The sequence below is a fragment of the Artibeus jamaicensis genome, unplaced genomic scaffold (assembly GCF_021234435.1).
Source record: "Artibeus jamaicensis isolate MK-2021 breed Jamaican fruit bat unplaced genomic scaffold, CSHL_Jam_final contig_519, whole genome shotgun sequence".
Classification (NCBI taxonomy): domain Eukaryota; kingdom Metazoa; phylum Chordata; class Mammalia; order Chiroptera; family Phyllostomidae; genus Artibeus; species Artibeus jamaicensis.
The window spans coordinates 28,648,585-28,664,120 of NW_026521871.1; the positions used below are offsets into that span (position 1 = coordinate 28,648,585).

General features: G+C 39.7%; 1 protein-coding gene across 1 annotated transcript in view; it reads right to left on the reverse strand.

Moving 5' to 3' along the window:
• Positions 1 to 9,717, reverse strand: part of LOC119048279 (inhibitor of carbonic anhydrase-like) — a 40,674-nt gene extending 30,957 nt beyond the window's left edge. Inside the window, exons 1-3 of the mRNA XM_037143871.2 lie at positions 9,609 to 9,717; positions 7,805 to 7,977; positions 145 to 253 (exon numbers count right to left, since the gene is read on the reverse strand). Of these exons, the coding sequence (XP_036999766.2) occupies positions 145 to 253; positions 7,805 to 7,977; positions 9,609 to 9,651 (325 nt within the window). The 5' untranslated portion in view covers positions 9,652 to 9,717. The remainder of the gene's footprint in view (positions 1 to 144; positions 254 to 7,804; positions 7,978 to 9,608) is intronic.
• Between the last annotated feature and the right edge of the window lie 5,819 nt (positions 9,718 to 15,536).

Sequence of the window (15,536 nt, forward strand, 5' to 3'; positions counted from 1 at the left end):
CGGTGACCAGTAGAGCCCCTCAGTGCTCACTCACTCTTCCATCACCCCCCTGAACAAGACAAGACTCTACCAGGAGAGAACAAACATCTCTCAGGGGAGAACAGTGGCCACAAACCATCTCTGGGGTTCCCGGGGAAAACTTACCGGCTTCTGAGCCATAGAACTCTGCCACTACAGGTTTCAGGTTGTAGGGAGCCAGGCCCGCCTCATTCACCCACCCCGCATCCAGTGTCATAGCATCTGCTTTATTGTCCTGAAAAAAAAAAACAGACCAGACCCCAGTGAAGCCCTCCCTTCCAAAAAAGCCCACCTAAACCCAGGTGAGTGAGGGCGACTGGCAGGGCTTCTTGGATCTGGGGCTGGAAAAACCATCAGCTTGGCCCCATCACACACTAACTCAAGCTTCATTGGACTCCAGCACTCTGGTGAGGGAACTTGGCCACCATATTCCTATTCCTGCCACATAGAGGAAGGAGGATGTTATTTTTCTTTTCCCTAGTGAGAAATCTGGCTCTTGGCCCAGAAAACCACGTGTGATTTTTTGGGATCACCTTGAGTTACAGAGGCTTCACCTAGCAGGCCTCATGGGGGAGAGCAGCCTTCCCCACATCAGGCAGGGTGCACAGCCCGTGCACTGCAGGCTCTGAGGGAGGTTGCAGCCAATGACTCGGGTCTGCCTGCCTGGCCATGCTTTTACACGTTTACACTGAGAACTGAGTGCTTTGCTCTGGTGACCTCTTTATCTTGGTCCTTCTGCTGAGGCCTCTCAGAAGTCAGTGCTAAGCCCTCCTTCTGGGCCAGTGGGGATTTGATGACACTCTTCTCCACTCTGATTCAGTGCTCAGTAGTGCACCTTCCTGTCCTGGGTCCATATAACTGCAGGAGTCTTTCATTCATGGATTCATTGTTTCTCCGGGTTTCAACTTCTGGCTTCACTCCACACTAAGTGTGAAATGATACTTACTTCCATTATGGCCCATCGTTCATTTACTCATCTGCTCAGACATGTCACAGCTCACCACTGTCCAAGTCAGCTGCATTTTACACATTAAAAAATAGAGACACAGAAAATTTAAGTCACTTCCTCAGGCCACAATGCTAGTAAGTTATGGAGCTGAGATCTGAATGCAAGCAGTATAGGTTTATTACTTCCTTTGTGTCATTCTTACTAGGGTTTTGTTTTATTGTGGTTTTTTTTCTAGTTTCTGCTTCTACTAAATCTCATCCTTAAACTAATATTTCACTTGAAATATTATATGTGCCTTTCCATTAGTTCTACAATTTATTTTATTTTAAAGTGAGAGGAGCACTATTTTATATAGACATTTAATAACAAATTGTATTGCTTTTTTTCTTGCTGTAATCATATTTAGTCAAAATGACCTTTCTAGAAGCCCCTGCCAGTAGTCCATGAATCATTTTTATTGATCACTTTACAAGGCAGAAGCTATAGCTCCACAATTTGTCATGTTACAGGCAAGTGGTAAGACAGACAATAGAATTTTTCAGTGAATTAAAATAATAATAATGTAAGTGAAACTATATATTTGTCTAGCTGAAACTTTTCTACTTTATATTGGGATTGTTGGGTTGTTGTTTTATTGTGATAAAATATATAACAAAATACATAGAAAATTTACCACTGAACCATTTTTAAGTGTACGCCTCAGTGCCATTATGTATATTCACATTAGTGAATGACCCTTTCAATCCACAAGACATCAGATATGAAACAATCTTGAGGCTTTCTTGGAATCACAAAAAGTAGATGAAACCCCCAGAGACTCTCCACACCAACCCCACACACTGTAGAATAAAGATAAAGAAGGAAATAAACAAGAGTTTTTCCCACGGCAGTGAGGTTGGGTCTTTCTTGGACAAGACCCCAGGATCCCAGGCAGGAATCACTGGAGCCTCAGGGACCCAGGAACCAAGGAGCCAACACCTGATTCAGGGGATCCACTAGAGCAGCAGGGATTCTGAGAGGAACCTGAACCAGCAGGGAGAGGGAGGATTAAAATCAAACATGACCTCCCAAGTGCAGATAACGAAACCCAGAGTACGGTATGGCATAATGCATGCATATGAACAAACTTGGGCCTTCAAGGACTGTGGGGGTTGGAACCATCAGATGCAATGGAGAAGAGGTTCCTATTCAGTTTTATGTACAAAGTCAAGGCTATAAACCAAGGATAAGCCTAGAATAGAAAATTACCAGGTTTAAAAAGAAAAAAAATAAATAACTGACATTTCTAGAGCCCAAAATATAACTGTTGAGATCAAAACATGAATGAATGTGCAACAGATGGTCAAACATGTTTAAAGTATATTAGAACCAATAACTGACTTCAGTTGCAGGATACAGAATCAATATACAGAAATCTGTTGCATTTCTATACACCAATAATGATATGAAGAAATCAAGAAAACAGTCCCATTTACAATTCATCAAAAACTATAAAATACCTCAGAATAAATTTAAACAAAGAGGTGAAAGAATTATATTCTGAAAATCATAAGACACTGAAGGATGAAAATGAACAGGATAAAGATAAATGGAAGGTTATACCTTGCTCATGAATAGGATGAATTAATATTGTTAAAATATCCTTACTACCTAAAGTAATATACAGATTTAGCATAATCCTTATTAAAATAACAATGGCATTCTTTTCAGAATTAGAATTAATTCTAAAATTTGTATGGAACTACAAAAGACCCTGAATGGCCACTTAAGAACAAAAAAATCTTGAGAAAAAACAAATCGGGAGGTATCACACTTCCTGTTATTAAACTATACTACAAACCTACAATAATCAAAACAGTATAGTACTAGCATGAAAACAGATAAATCGATCCATGGAATACAATAAAGAGCCCAGAAATAAGTCCTCACCTATATGGTCAATTCATCCATGACAAAAAAGTTAAGCACATCAGCTGACATGTTGTTTCTTTTAGCTCAGGAAGGCCACAGAAGACACTTGTAAGCACACATGTGATCCCTCTGAATGAATTTTTTTCTGTCCTTATAATTGCTTTTGCTTTTACAAATTGAAGTTTTAAACAGGGCTCTCACTTGGTCATCTTTGCCACCCATTCTGGTCTAGTTTGGAATCTGACAACTGGAACAAAAAGAATCTTGAACTCGGTGCATACTTTGGTGTTGGTGCTGTAGCTTCTCACAGTCCTCAGCAGGGATTAAGAAAGAGCTCGGTGTGCACCGCAGAACCCCAAAGTTGGCGGTCTTGACTTCCTGGCTAATGCTCTTATTTCCCACTTTTCTGTTTAGGACCACTAAATGCTAAGATGTGGGTGCATACGAAATGAAAACAACTCATTGTGTTCTGAAGGGGTATTTTTGTGTGTGTAATTTAGTGTTTGTGTCAAACCACCTTTTAAAGCAGCAACTATCCAATCAGAAAAGCACCTGATGTTTCCATTAATCTTTTTCTGGGAAAACCTTAGTTGTAAGGATATAATGTCCTGTAAGTAAAGTTTAACATAACAGTATTCCATAAGCAGCCTTTTTATTGTCAGGCCATTGCCTGGTTTATATAATATAATAAAAGAAAGTGTGCATTTATATATTTTAAAGTTAAGGATATACAGTGGGGAAAGACAGTTTCTTCAATAAGCAGTGTTGGAAAATCCGGACAGATAAACACAAAAAGATTCAAATGGACTACTTTCTTACAACATATACAAAAATAGACTATAAATGGATTAAAAACTTAAATGTTAGACCTGAAACTATAAAACTCCTAGAAGAAAATAAAGGTGGTAAACTATTTGACATCACTGTTAGCAATATCTTTTTGTGTTCTAGGTTGAATTGTGTGTCCCCAAGGCTATATCTCCTCAGGCAAGGGAAACAAAGGGCAAAAACAAATGGGGCTACGTCGAACTAATAAGTTTTTGCACAGCAAAGGAAATCATCAACAAAACAAAAAGACAACTTACTCAATAGGAGAACACATTCAAAATATACATCCAATAAGGGGTTAATAGCCAAAGATACATAAATAACTCATATAACTTAACACCAAAAAAACCAAACAATCCAATTTTAAAATGGGCAGAGGACTTGAATATACACTTTTCCCAAGAGACTGTCCAGATGGCCATTAGACATGTAAAAAGATGCTCAACATCACTAATCATCAGGGAAATGTAACTTAGAATCACAATGAGATAGATATCACCCATCAAAATGGCTATCAATAAATCAATAAATAACAAGTGCTGATGAAGATGAGAAGAAAAGGGGACCCTCATATGCGCCTCAAGGTAGACATTATGGGAAACGGTATGGAGATGACTCAAAAAATTAAAAATAGACTTGCCATACAAGCCATCAGTTCCACTTTTGGTTATTTATTCAAAGAAAACAAAAACACTGATTTGAAAAGATATATGCACCCCTATGTTCATTGCAGCATTACTAGTAATAACCAAGATATGGAAGCAAGCTAGATATCCATCAATAGATGAATGGGTAAATGTATAGTATATATAAAACATATACATAATAGAATATTATTTAGCAATAAAAAGAATGAAATCTTGCCACTTGCAACAATATGAATAGACCTAGAGGATACTATGCTTATATGAAGTAAGTCAGACAGAGACATCTGATCTCACCTACATGTGGAATCTAAACAGACTAAATAAATTAATAAACAACAAAAAAACATAGACCCACATATATAGAGAGAAGAAACTGATGGTTGCCAAAGGGGTGCAGGTAGGTGGTTGGGAATCTTAAAAATTTTTAATTAAAAGCTTAAAAAATAAGAAAAAAGAAATATAAACAGCTTTATAAATAAATAAAGTGTGAATTAGTAAACTGGAAACCATGCCTGAAGAATTATCTTGCATTCTGCCAAAAAGAGGTACAGATGATAGAAATTACTTTAATAACTAAAACATATGGAGGCTAGATTAAAGAAGTCCAGACATGTCATCTTGGGATCTAGATTTTAAAAGAAAAAATGGAGAGACTAAAGCAAAGGCAGTTTTTAAAAAGACAATGGCTACAAGCTTTCCAGAACTGATGAAAAGCATGGTTCCACAGATTGAGTATACCCTAAGCAAGATTCCCACAACTGAAAATAGTGTAAATTTGTGGGACATCATAGACCAAGACAATGAAATCTCAAAGTTCTCCAGAGAGAAGGCAACTGAGAAATGACAAGACAAACTACACTTCTCAATGACCATGATGGAAGCCAGGAAATAGTGGAATAATATTTTTAAACACAGTGAGAAAATGTCAAACTAGAATTAGACATTCAGAAAAATTATCACTAAAAATAGGGGGAGATTAAAGCATTTACAGTGAAAACAAACAAGCAAGCAATTGACAGAGATTAACATCAAGACATTCAGTCTAAAAGATCATGAAAAAAACATATTTCAAAAAGGAAACATGTCCAGAAGGATGGTCTGGAAATAAGAGAAAGAATGGTGAACAGGCTAAATGGAAAAAATTGTAAGTTAATCCAAATATTCTCTCTCTGTCTCTCTCGCCCTCTTTCTAAGTTTTTAGATATATGTAAACACATATATAATACATATATAGACACATATGCATAAACACACACAAACACACATGCATATAAACATGTAAAATAAGTACAAATTTATCAATAACAATAATTTTTCCTTTTATTGAACTTATTGGGGTGACACTGGTTAACAAAATTATACAGGTTTCAGGTGCATAATTCCACAGCACATCATCTGTACACTGTTTTGTGTGTTTAGCACCTCAAATCAATCAATAAAAATAATTATTAATGGTCTAATCTACCACATAAAACAAAGTTGTCAGATTGCATTAATAAAACACAGCAATATATAGTTTTCAAAAGATACAACTGAAGCATAAGCATACAGAAAGTTAAAAATAAAGGAATGGGAAAAAAAGGTATAGAAGGGCACTAACCAAATAAAGTTGATGTGGTATGTGCGTATTAGAATTTAGTAAAAAAAAAAAATTTAGTCAAAAAGCACTGCCAGAGATTGAGATTATTTTGTAATGATAAAATATCACTTCACCAAGAATGATACGGATTATCCTCTCATACACTGCTGGTGGGAGTGGAAATCAAAATAACCACATTGGGTTTGCTTAAAAATCAGACACATTTGGCATTGTCTTTAAAGTCTTACACATATATCCCATGGCTCAGCAATCCTGCTTCACACATATGTGCAAGAGAAACTTTTAATACTTATATCCCAGGAGATTTGTATAAGAATATTCCTCAAGCACTCATTAAAATGACAAAAACCCTGGAAATAGTCCAAATGCCTAATGACCAGAAAAGAACGAATGAACTGTGGTACACTAACACAACGGACTATTGTAGAGCTCCGAAAATGAATGAACAATAGCCACATTCAGCAACATGGCTGAGTCTCAGGATAATACTGGGGCAAAAAAGCAAGTGTCAGAAGACAACACATAGTAATGTCACATTTATACATTTTTTTAAGAAGCAAGACTATCAGTCACTCACACATACCTATGTAAGTCTTAAAACTAAAATAACAGGCAAAAAACTCTCAGGACTCTGTTTGCTCAGGCAGGGGAAACACACAGGCCCTTGTGAGTAGGCCCAGAGGTTACAGCCCCCGAGTGGCGCCGTTCCTGCAGAATCCAGTGCTGCCGCAGAGTAGCCCTATAGACGTGAGCCATTGGCAATAATGAAGTTTTCAGAACTTGTGGTGATTCATGCATGGTATTATTTCGTATTATTAACATTTAAAAATAAGGGAGGCCATGCATAGACCAAAGCTGAACTTAGGTCATAATTCAAGGGTTATAATTGAGCAATGTTGGTACCTGAGATCCAATTTAAAAACATAAACAAAACACATGAGTTGTTTGTACTGAATCACCGATTCCTTGAGTTAATCAAGCTTCATCCAGCTGAGTCTACTTGTTGCACATTATGCCTCCTTCCACTCTCCTCCTTGCTCTGCCCTGCTACCCTGGCTTTCCTGCAGCAGCTCAGACAAACCCAGCTCTCCCCATCTCAGGCCCTTTGCACACACTGTTGTTCAGTGCCTAGAGGATTGTACCTAGCCCTTGGCTTGCCCATGCTCATCCCTGGGGTCTCAGCTTCATTGTTCCCACACAGGGAGATGTCCCTGACACCCAAAGCTCCAGAATGTCAGAGTGTTCTACTTCCCCCTCATTGTACATCACACAATTTGAAATTGCATGTCTGCTTGTTTGCATGTTTTTCTTCTCTCCTGACTAGACTGTAAGCACCTCAAGAGTAAGGATCACATTTGCTAAGTTCACTGAAGCCCCAATGCCCAGCACAGCATCTAACACAGGTTCAAAGGGGCAGAAACAATGTCGAAGGAGTGAAGATGATTTTGGAAAACCAGAAAAAAACCTGCAACCCTGTCATTCAGCTGTCATCTGCAACCCTGACACTGTATTCTTCCTCCTTCTGAACAACATTCACCTACTTCCCATGATGTAGCAAGAACTTCCAAATTATGTTATATGATTATTTTGATAGCAAACATTCTCATTTTTTCCCTGAAGTCAGAGAACATAGTGACTCAAAATAATCCCCTCTCACAGCACATTGGATTTTGCTTCAAGACTCATTAAAGGTAGCTGCTCCTATGTCCATTTCTGAAGGGATTTTATTAACAGTGCGGGCTGACTGCCCCACATATCAGCCTCCTGTGTGTGAGTAGAGACTAAAGAAGCACCAGGAGCAAGGGAAAGTATGGATTGTCCTCCACTCCCCTTTAGGCAGCAGTGACTTACTGCGATGGCCTTGATGCAGTCAGTGTGGGAGGTTCTCTTCTCACAGCTGAGAAGAGGACCAGTTTCAGGTTGGAGTTTCTGCATACTGTCACGGAAATCGGAGCACTTACTGGCCTCGTGACTGGAGATGGTGCACCATCTCACAGGTTCCCTGGGGACAGCCAGACACAGCCCTAGGAGAGAAAGGCCAGAAGTCCGTTACTGAGGGAGAGACAGCAGTGGCCTATGAAGGGTCTTGAAGGTACATCCCTTGTGTCCTGTCTTCCCTCCCCTTTTGTCCATGAACAATGAAGGGTACAGATTCCATTCCACTCTGAGGTGGGGACAAGAAGAAGGGAAGGCAAATCTTGCCTGTGGTTTGTATACACAGAGCAGATTGAAAAAAATAACCTGTTGGACAGCCCATGACATTGCCAGGGGAGAAGATGGAGGAAGAACAAACAACACGAGCCCTGTCCGGGACGGGTTTGGGACAGACCAAGGCGGGGTACAGGCTGGGTTTCCCTGTGGCCGCAGACAGCTGGACCACAGCTACCTTCCCCCCATCCCCAGCCTCAGATGAGCTCACCCTGAGACCCCATGTGGCAGTCCTGGGCAGGGGAGGGACCACGACAGCACTCTTGTCTTCCCTGCCTTCTCCTTCCTCTGCCCCCCATGTAAGATACCCCACTCCAGAAATGATTCTTTGAGACAACTTGACACCTGACTGAACCAGGGCTGTACTGAACCAACAACTGTTGATCCAGGGGGGTTCTGCATATGACTGAGCTCATTGACTTTGCACCAGTACAGTTACCCAGCCAAGAGCCCTGTCCACCCCACAACACAGAATGGCCACACCTACATTTATGTGCAGGATTTTTACCAGTTAGATAACTCACTTGTGTCTAGAGCTCTGCCATTAGATACATTATCTAATTTCACTTTCACAGCAACCATGTTCTTATAGTGAGAAGGCAATTCCTACTGAACTGATGAGGAAAACAGCTCAGAGAGGTCAAGGGACAGCCTAGAGTCACACAGTGCTGAGTGGCAGGTGGATCCCATCCTAGGGTGGCTGTTTTTCCCCTGCGTTCCACCACCTCCCTAATGTGTGGTGGGGATGGGAGGTGGTGTAAGGTTCGGAGCAGGAAAGACCCTTCTGGTTAGACACCTGATGCATCAAGCACAGCCAACACATGCTCCACGCTCTAAATCCCTCTCAATAATAACCAGTGAGCCCTGGGAAAATTCCTTCTCCTCAGTCCCAGTTTCTTCCACTGTAAAGGAGATCAACAGCCTCTAGGTCAGCAGTCATGAACTTTTTCCGTAATGGGCTAAGTAAATAGTTTAGGCCACACAGTCTCTGTGGCAACGACTTAATTCTGCCCTCAAAGCCTGAAAGCAACCATGGACAACACTACCTGAATAAGCATGATTGTGCTCCAATAAAATTTTATTTACGGACACTGAAATCTGAATTTCATATCCCTTCCGTATGTCAAAACTATTCTTTTGATCTTCTTTCAACCATTCAAACGTTCTTAGCTGTGCAACATCTGGCGGCAGGCGGGATTCAAGGAGTGGTCCTGGTTTGTGAACCCAGCCCTGACCAGGCTAAGGGGTTTCTGCTAGGACCAAAGTTGGTCAGGTGCCTGGGTGCATCCTCGGGCAGAAGGCATTTGGGGGCCAGGCAGGCTCTAGACTGCTACGGGGCTCCTTAGACCCAGGCAGTGCAGTGTCCCGCTGCAGCTGACCCTCCGCCAGCACCCAGTCCCAGGCCTGGAGGGCCTGCCCCCTCCCCGGATCCCAGAGTGCCACTCACCCAGGGCCCCCGCGCACAGCAGGGTGCAGATGGCAAGCCTCATCCTCCGTGGAGAGATACACCTACCCGGCTCCTACCAGCGTCTGCGATATTTACCTGCCCTCCCGGGGCTGCGGGTAGGGGCGGATCTGCCTTTTCCACGGGGTTCGCTCTTTCAGGCTGGTCGCTCTCGCCACACCCCCATCATTCCCCGGGCCAAATCGCCAGCAAGCCCGGTCCCTCTGCGGGGCTGGAGAGCCGCAAGTTGTCTCCCACTCGCCCGACCGCCCCCCAACCCCCACCCCGAGGCCGCCCCCTCTGCCCAGAGCCAGAGCCGGGAGGCTGGACCTCTGGGGTGAGGGTCTGCACCTGGGAGGTGAGACCAAAGCAACCCTGCAGCCCGCGGGACTGGACCGGAGCAATCCGACCGGGGCCCAAACTTCGCTGACCTCGAGGGCTTCATATTTTGCACATACACTCCTGGGGAGTGGGGAACAGTTCGCGCAGTGAAAACTGAGGACCCTTCCCCCAGGAAAGCATGTGCACATGTACACACAACGTTTTAAACACAATTTTCAGGATCCTCATCTGTCATAAGGTGGAAATAACTAGCGTATTTCTGGTCAGGAACTCAAGCAATGGCTAGACCAGCAATCCCTGCTGAACATCATCACAGAGAAAGGATACGGGTCCTCTCCTTGGTGAGACACTCATCAAGGAGCCCCCGGCAAAGGATCTATCTGCTGCGAGTGGTGGGGCAGCCCCATCTGTCTCCTCGCGTCTCTGCCCCCCCTACCGGTCTCCATGAATGTGACTTCTTTCATTCCTTGGTTGTTAGATTTCCATACAGCTCGATTTTCTGACGATTCCGAGTGGTAGCTGTTTTGTAGTTTAGTTGCAAATTTTGCTGTGGTTGTGCGAGGAGACGAGCTGTGCTAGCCTACGCCTCCATCATGAGTGGAAGCCATCACGGATAAATGACTTTTCTTAACATGAAGTTTTCTGCCCCAAACGTTCACTCATTAAGTCTGGGATTTAACGAATGAATTAAAAGCTTCTAACTTGTGTTATGTAACTATAGCTATAAGCTGAAGGACTGGGTGAGCTAGCATGTCACAGAAGAAAAGGCCAAGCCACACAGCCTAAATATTTTTGGAACTGGTGTTTGTGATGTTGTAAGACAGGAGCCTGAATTCATTTTTTTTTTCTTCCCCACAGATGCCCAATCGACCCAGCACCATTTACTAGAAAGATAATTCTTTTCTCACTGCACTTTATTATCAACTTTGTAAAAAATCAGATAATTTTATTGGTGTTTCTGAACTCTCCGTTATGTTCTGCTGATCTGGTCTATCAATTCTTCCACTTAATGTCTCACTGTCTCAATTTCTGTGTGTTTAGAATGAGTGTTGACATCTCATAGTATAAAGTCCTCCAGTTTGTTCTTCCTCAAGATGAACTTGGATTTATTTGTCGTTCTGGCTTTGCAGTCCAATGTAAATTTTAGAATTGACATGTTCTGCAGAGATTTGATTTACATGTTGTTGCTTCTTTTCCACTCCTTGTCATTTTATTTCTTTTTCTTGATTTATTGCACTGACTAGAACGTCCAGTACCTACTGCATAAAAGAGGTGCTAGAGGAGTGAAGCCTCCAAAAATTCACCATTAGGTAAAATGTTTGCTGGCATTTAGTTTTGTTTTGTTTTAGGTATTATTTACCAAGTTAAGGAAGTCCTCTTCTTTCTTAGGTTGTTCTTTTTATTAAATCATGAATGAGAGTTGAATTTTACCAAGTATTTTTTTTTACCTATTCAGATAATCATATGATTTCTCCTGCTTTTTATGTTAATGTGGTGAACTACTCTAATTGACTTTTAAATGTTAAACTACTATTACATCTGGAATAAACCCCACTTGGTTGTTATATATAATGCTTTTTATTTATCGCTGAGCTTGGATTTTTGATATTTTGTTTAGGATTTTTTGCACCTGTCCCACCTATTTTATGACAGATTTATATATATTGATACTACATAAAAATATCATTTTTGTATTTCTTATATTTGTTATATGTAACATGTATTATATACATGCATATATAATATATAAAATACTTATCTATATATATAATATATTATATACATAAAATACATAATAAACATATCTGTACATCTGTATATATATATATAACCATATTTGAAAATTGTATTATTTAGCTCTATCTTTGATTTTTCTTTTTAAATTTTATTTATTGATTAGAGAGAGAAAGAGAGAGATGAAGAGGGAAAGAGAGAAAGAAACATCAATTTGTTGTTCCACTTGTTTATGCGTTCTTGTATGTGCCCTGACTGGAGATTGAACCCGCAACCTTGACATATCAGGATGATGCTCTAACTAACTGACCTTCCTGGCCAGAGAAGATTTTCATTTTTAATTGAATCATAGTTGACATACAATATTAGTTTCAGGTGTACAATATAGTGATTTGATATTTTAATACTGATTTCTTTTTTTCGTATTTTTCTATTAGCACTCAAGAGAGGTGTATTAAGTTCCCCACTATGATCGTGAATTTGTCTGTTCTTTTAATTCCATAAGCTTTTGCTTTATATGTTTTAAAACTATGTTTTTGAGTGCATACATATTCGGGATTGGGATACCTTACTGGTAGGTTATTTCTTTTATCATTATGATCATTATAAAATGCCTCTTTTCATCTCAATAATGTTTCTTGCTTTAAAGTTTTGTCTAATACTGGGGTACTTACGCCAGCTTTCCTTTGGCTATGTATGCATGGTAAAGTTTTAAAAATTCTTTTGTATTCAGTGTTTCTGTGTCCTTATATTTAAAGTGTGTCTTTTATAAGCAGCATATATTTTTAAATTCCATCTGACAATCTTAGACTTTTAATTGGTATAAATAATTCACTAACATTTAATGTAACTACTATTATATTTCGTGTTATCCACTATGTTACTAATGTTTTCTATTTGCTTCAGCTGTTTTTAATTCCCTTTCCTCTCTTTCCTCCTGTTGTCTTTTATTTTAGTTTTTTTTTAATTTAGTCCACCGTTTCCTCTCTATTCACCTGTTAGTTACATATTCTTCCCCTCTTTTTTTAATGAGTACTCAACAGATTACAACACACATCCTTGACTCACAGGCTAGAAACATCATCTTTTCTACAACTTCCTTGCTGATGCTAGAGACTTTATAACATCTTAAGTTCATTCACTCTCTTTTGTCTGTAGTATTATCTTTATGCACTTTTCATTACATTTACAGTTTGGAATGTCATAAAATATTATTTTTAGGTTAATATTTATTTATATTTCATCCCATATTTACTCTTTTCATTGCTCTTCACTCCTTCTTCAATTTCTATGTTTCCAACTGGGATCATTTATGTTCTGTCTAAAGAGTTCTTTCTTTAGGACAAATCTTCTGGCAAAGAAATTTCTCAGGGTCTTAAATGTTTTTAACTAACAAATTTTTAGAGTTTTTTCCCCACTGAGTATAATATTTCATTATTTTAGTACTTTTCTTCTACAACTTTAATAATGTCACTTTACTGTTTTGTCATAATTATTGTTGAGAAGTTAACTGTTGCTCCATTGAAAGTAATGTATCTTTTTCCTCTGGCTGGTTTTAAATATTCTCCTTACCTTCTGTAGCTCCTTGGTTTGACCACAGCACGCCTCAGTGTGATTTTACCCTAGCTGTGAATATATGAGTATATGAGCTGTGAATATATGGGCTGTTTTTCATCACTTTTTGGAAAATTTTCAGCCATTGTTTATTTAAATATTTCTTCTGCCTATTCTCTGTTGACTCTATTTCTGTGACTATAAGTGTTTATAGGGCAATCTTTTTAAAACAAGCATGTATCTTTTAAAAAATTTATTTAATTATTGTTCAAGTACAATTTTCTGTTTTTTACTCCCATCCCAGCCCACCCCCTCCAGTGTTCCCCACCTCCCTCCCATTTCCACCCCCCTTAGTTTTTGTCCAGGTGTCCTTTATACTAGACTAGTTCCTGTAATTTTTTTTAATATTTCTACTCTCTATCTTTTTCGCACTGGGCTTTAGTTTGGATTTTTTTTATTGACTTGTCTTCCATTTGCTAGTCCTTTCTTTTGTGCATCTGTTGTACTATTAAATCCATTTATCAAAAAATTAATGTTAATTATTTTCTTTTTTATGCAAGCTCACATTTTAGCTTCTTTTGTGGAGTAACTACTAACAAGGCTATTTCTGAGTTGCAAAAATTCCTTTTTCATGGTTTTGCAATCCCTGCATTCCTCATTCACTCTTGGTGCCACAATCAGACAGACAGGAAGCCCAAAGACACTTTTTCTTGCATCTGTAGTAGAATTATTTCCTTTTTTGCTTCTAGAACTTCCATTTAATTTCTTCTTCAAAGAGTCCAATTCTCCAATGACATTCTCCATCTTTTCCACTATTTTCACCATGTTTTCTTCTATTTCATCACATTTGACTCTATATTCTTGTCCTATTAGTCATAGTTTTTAAAGGTCCTGTGTGTCTGCTGACGCAATATCTGCATTATTGGTGGATCTATTTACGTTATGTGTTTTTCTATTAGTCCTTGGACACACAGTTCTCTTGGCGCATCTTTTAATTTGTGCTTAAACAAGTATTTGGATATTGTGTATAAAGTTTTTCAGAGACTCCAGATGATCTACCATCATTTCCAAAGTGCATTCAGCCTTTTATTCTGCTAAAAAGATAGAGTGGGCACTGATCACTTCGATCCAATCGGCGGTGCTGCATGAGGGCTAAGTTGCAGTTTTGGTAAGCTTCCATGCCTTCCTACTGGAAGCCTGGTGTGGTATGCAGAATAATGGTCCTCCAGAGGTGTCAGTGTCCTAACCCCACAAACTGTGAATATGTTACATTATGTGGCAAGAAGGGCTTAAGTTGCAGATGGAAATAAAGTTGCTAATTAGGTGATTTGATCCTGGATTATCTGGGTGGGTCAATGTCATCACAAGGGTCTTTTACGTGCGGAAGAGGGAAGCAGAAGAGTTCGTGTCTGAGGGATGTGATGTAAGAAAGACTCTGCCATTTCTGGCTTTGAAGCTGGAAGGGTGTGAGGCCATGAGCTAAATAATGGGAGCAGCTCTAATACTGGCAAAGGAAAGAAAATGGGTTCTGTCAAGCCTTCAGAAAGGAGTACAGCTCTGATGACACTCCTTTCAGACTGCTGACCCTACAGAACAGCAAGACAATAAATTGTATTGTCTTAAGGCACTAACTTTGTGGTAATTGTTACAGCAGCCACAGGAAACTCATACACCTAGTATATTTATTGGGATCTCTCTAAGATGTAGGTTTTTTTTCCTTTTGCCTCTCATCCCATGGATCTTCAAATTGTGCCAAATATCTTAAGGGAAAACTGGTCGTTGGTCAGGTTTAGTTCTTTGCACCTCCCTTGTGATTGCAATCTTGCCTCTACTTCTGTTTTTCCACCCCTGAGACTGCCATCAGCTTGGCTAGCAGTGACCCTCTGCTTAGGCAAAGCCAAATACCTCTTGTCTTGGGCCCAGAAGTGGCAAATTCCTGCAGGGAGATGTGGTTGCAGAATGTCATCTCACCTCTCTGTGTTACCTTCACTTATCCAGAAACTTGGCACCTCTAGCCAATAGTGCTTTTAAATAAATGTTTTCTGGCTCTTTATCCACATCTTCTTGATGTTCTCAATAAGGGCACGATTCCTGCACATGCTACCTCATCACCACAGAAGCATAGGTGAAGACTATATTAACTACTAATTTTAATCTTTATTTTAAAAGATTCTAGTGTGTTACTTCTGAGTGAATAAATTTTATAGGCTATTGTGCTCATTTATAACTTCCCTAGCTCTCACTTCATTTATCCTACCCTTGAGAGGAAATAAGGTCTGTCACAGCAGAGAACACATTTCT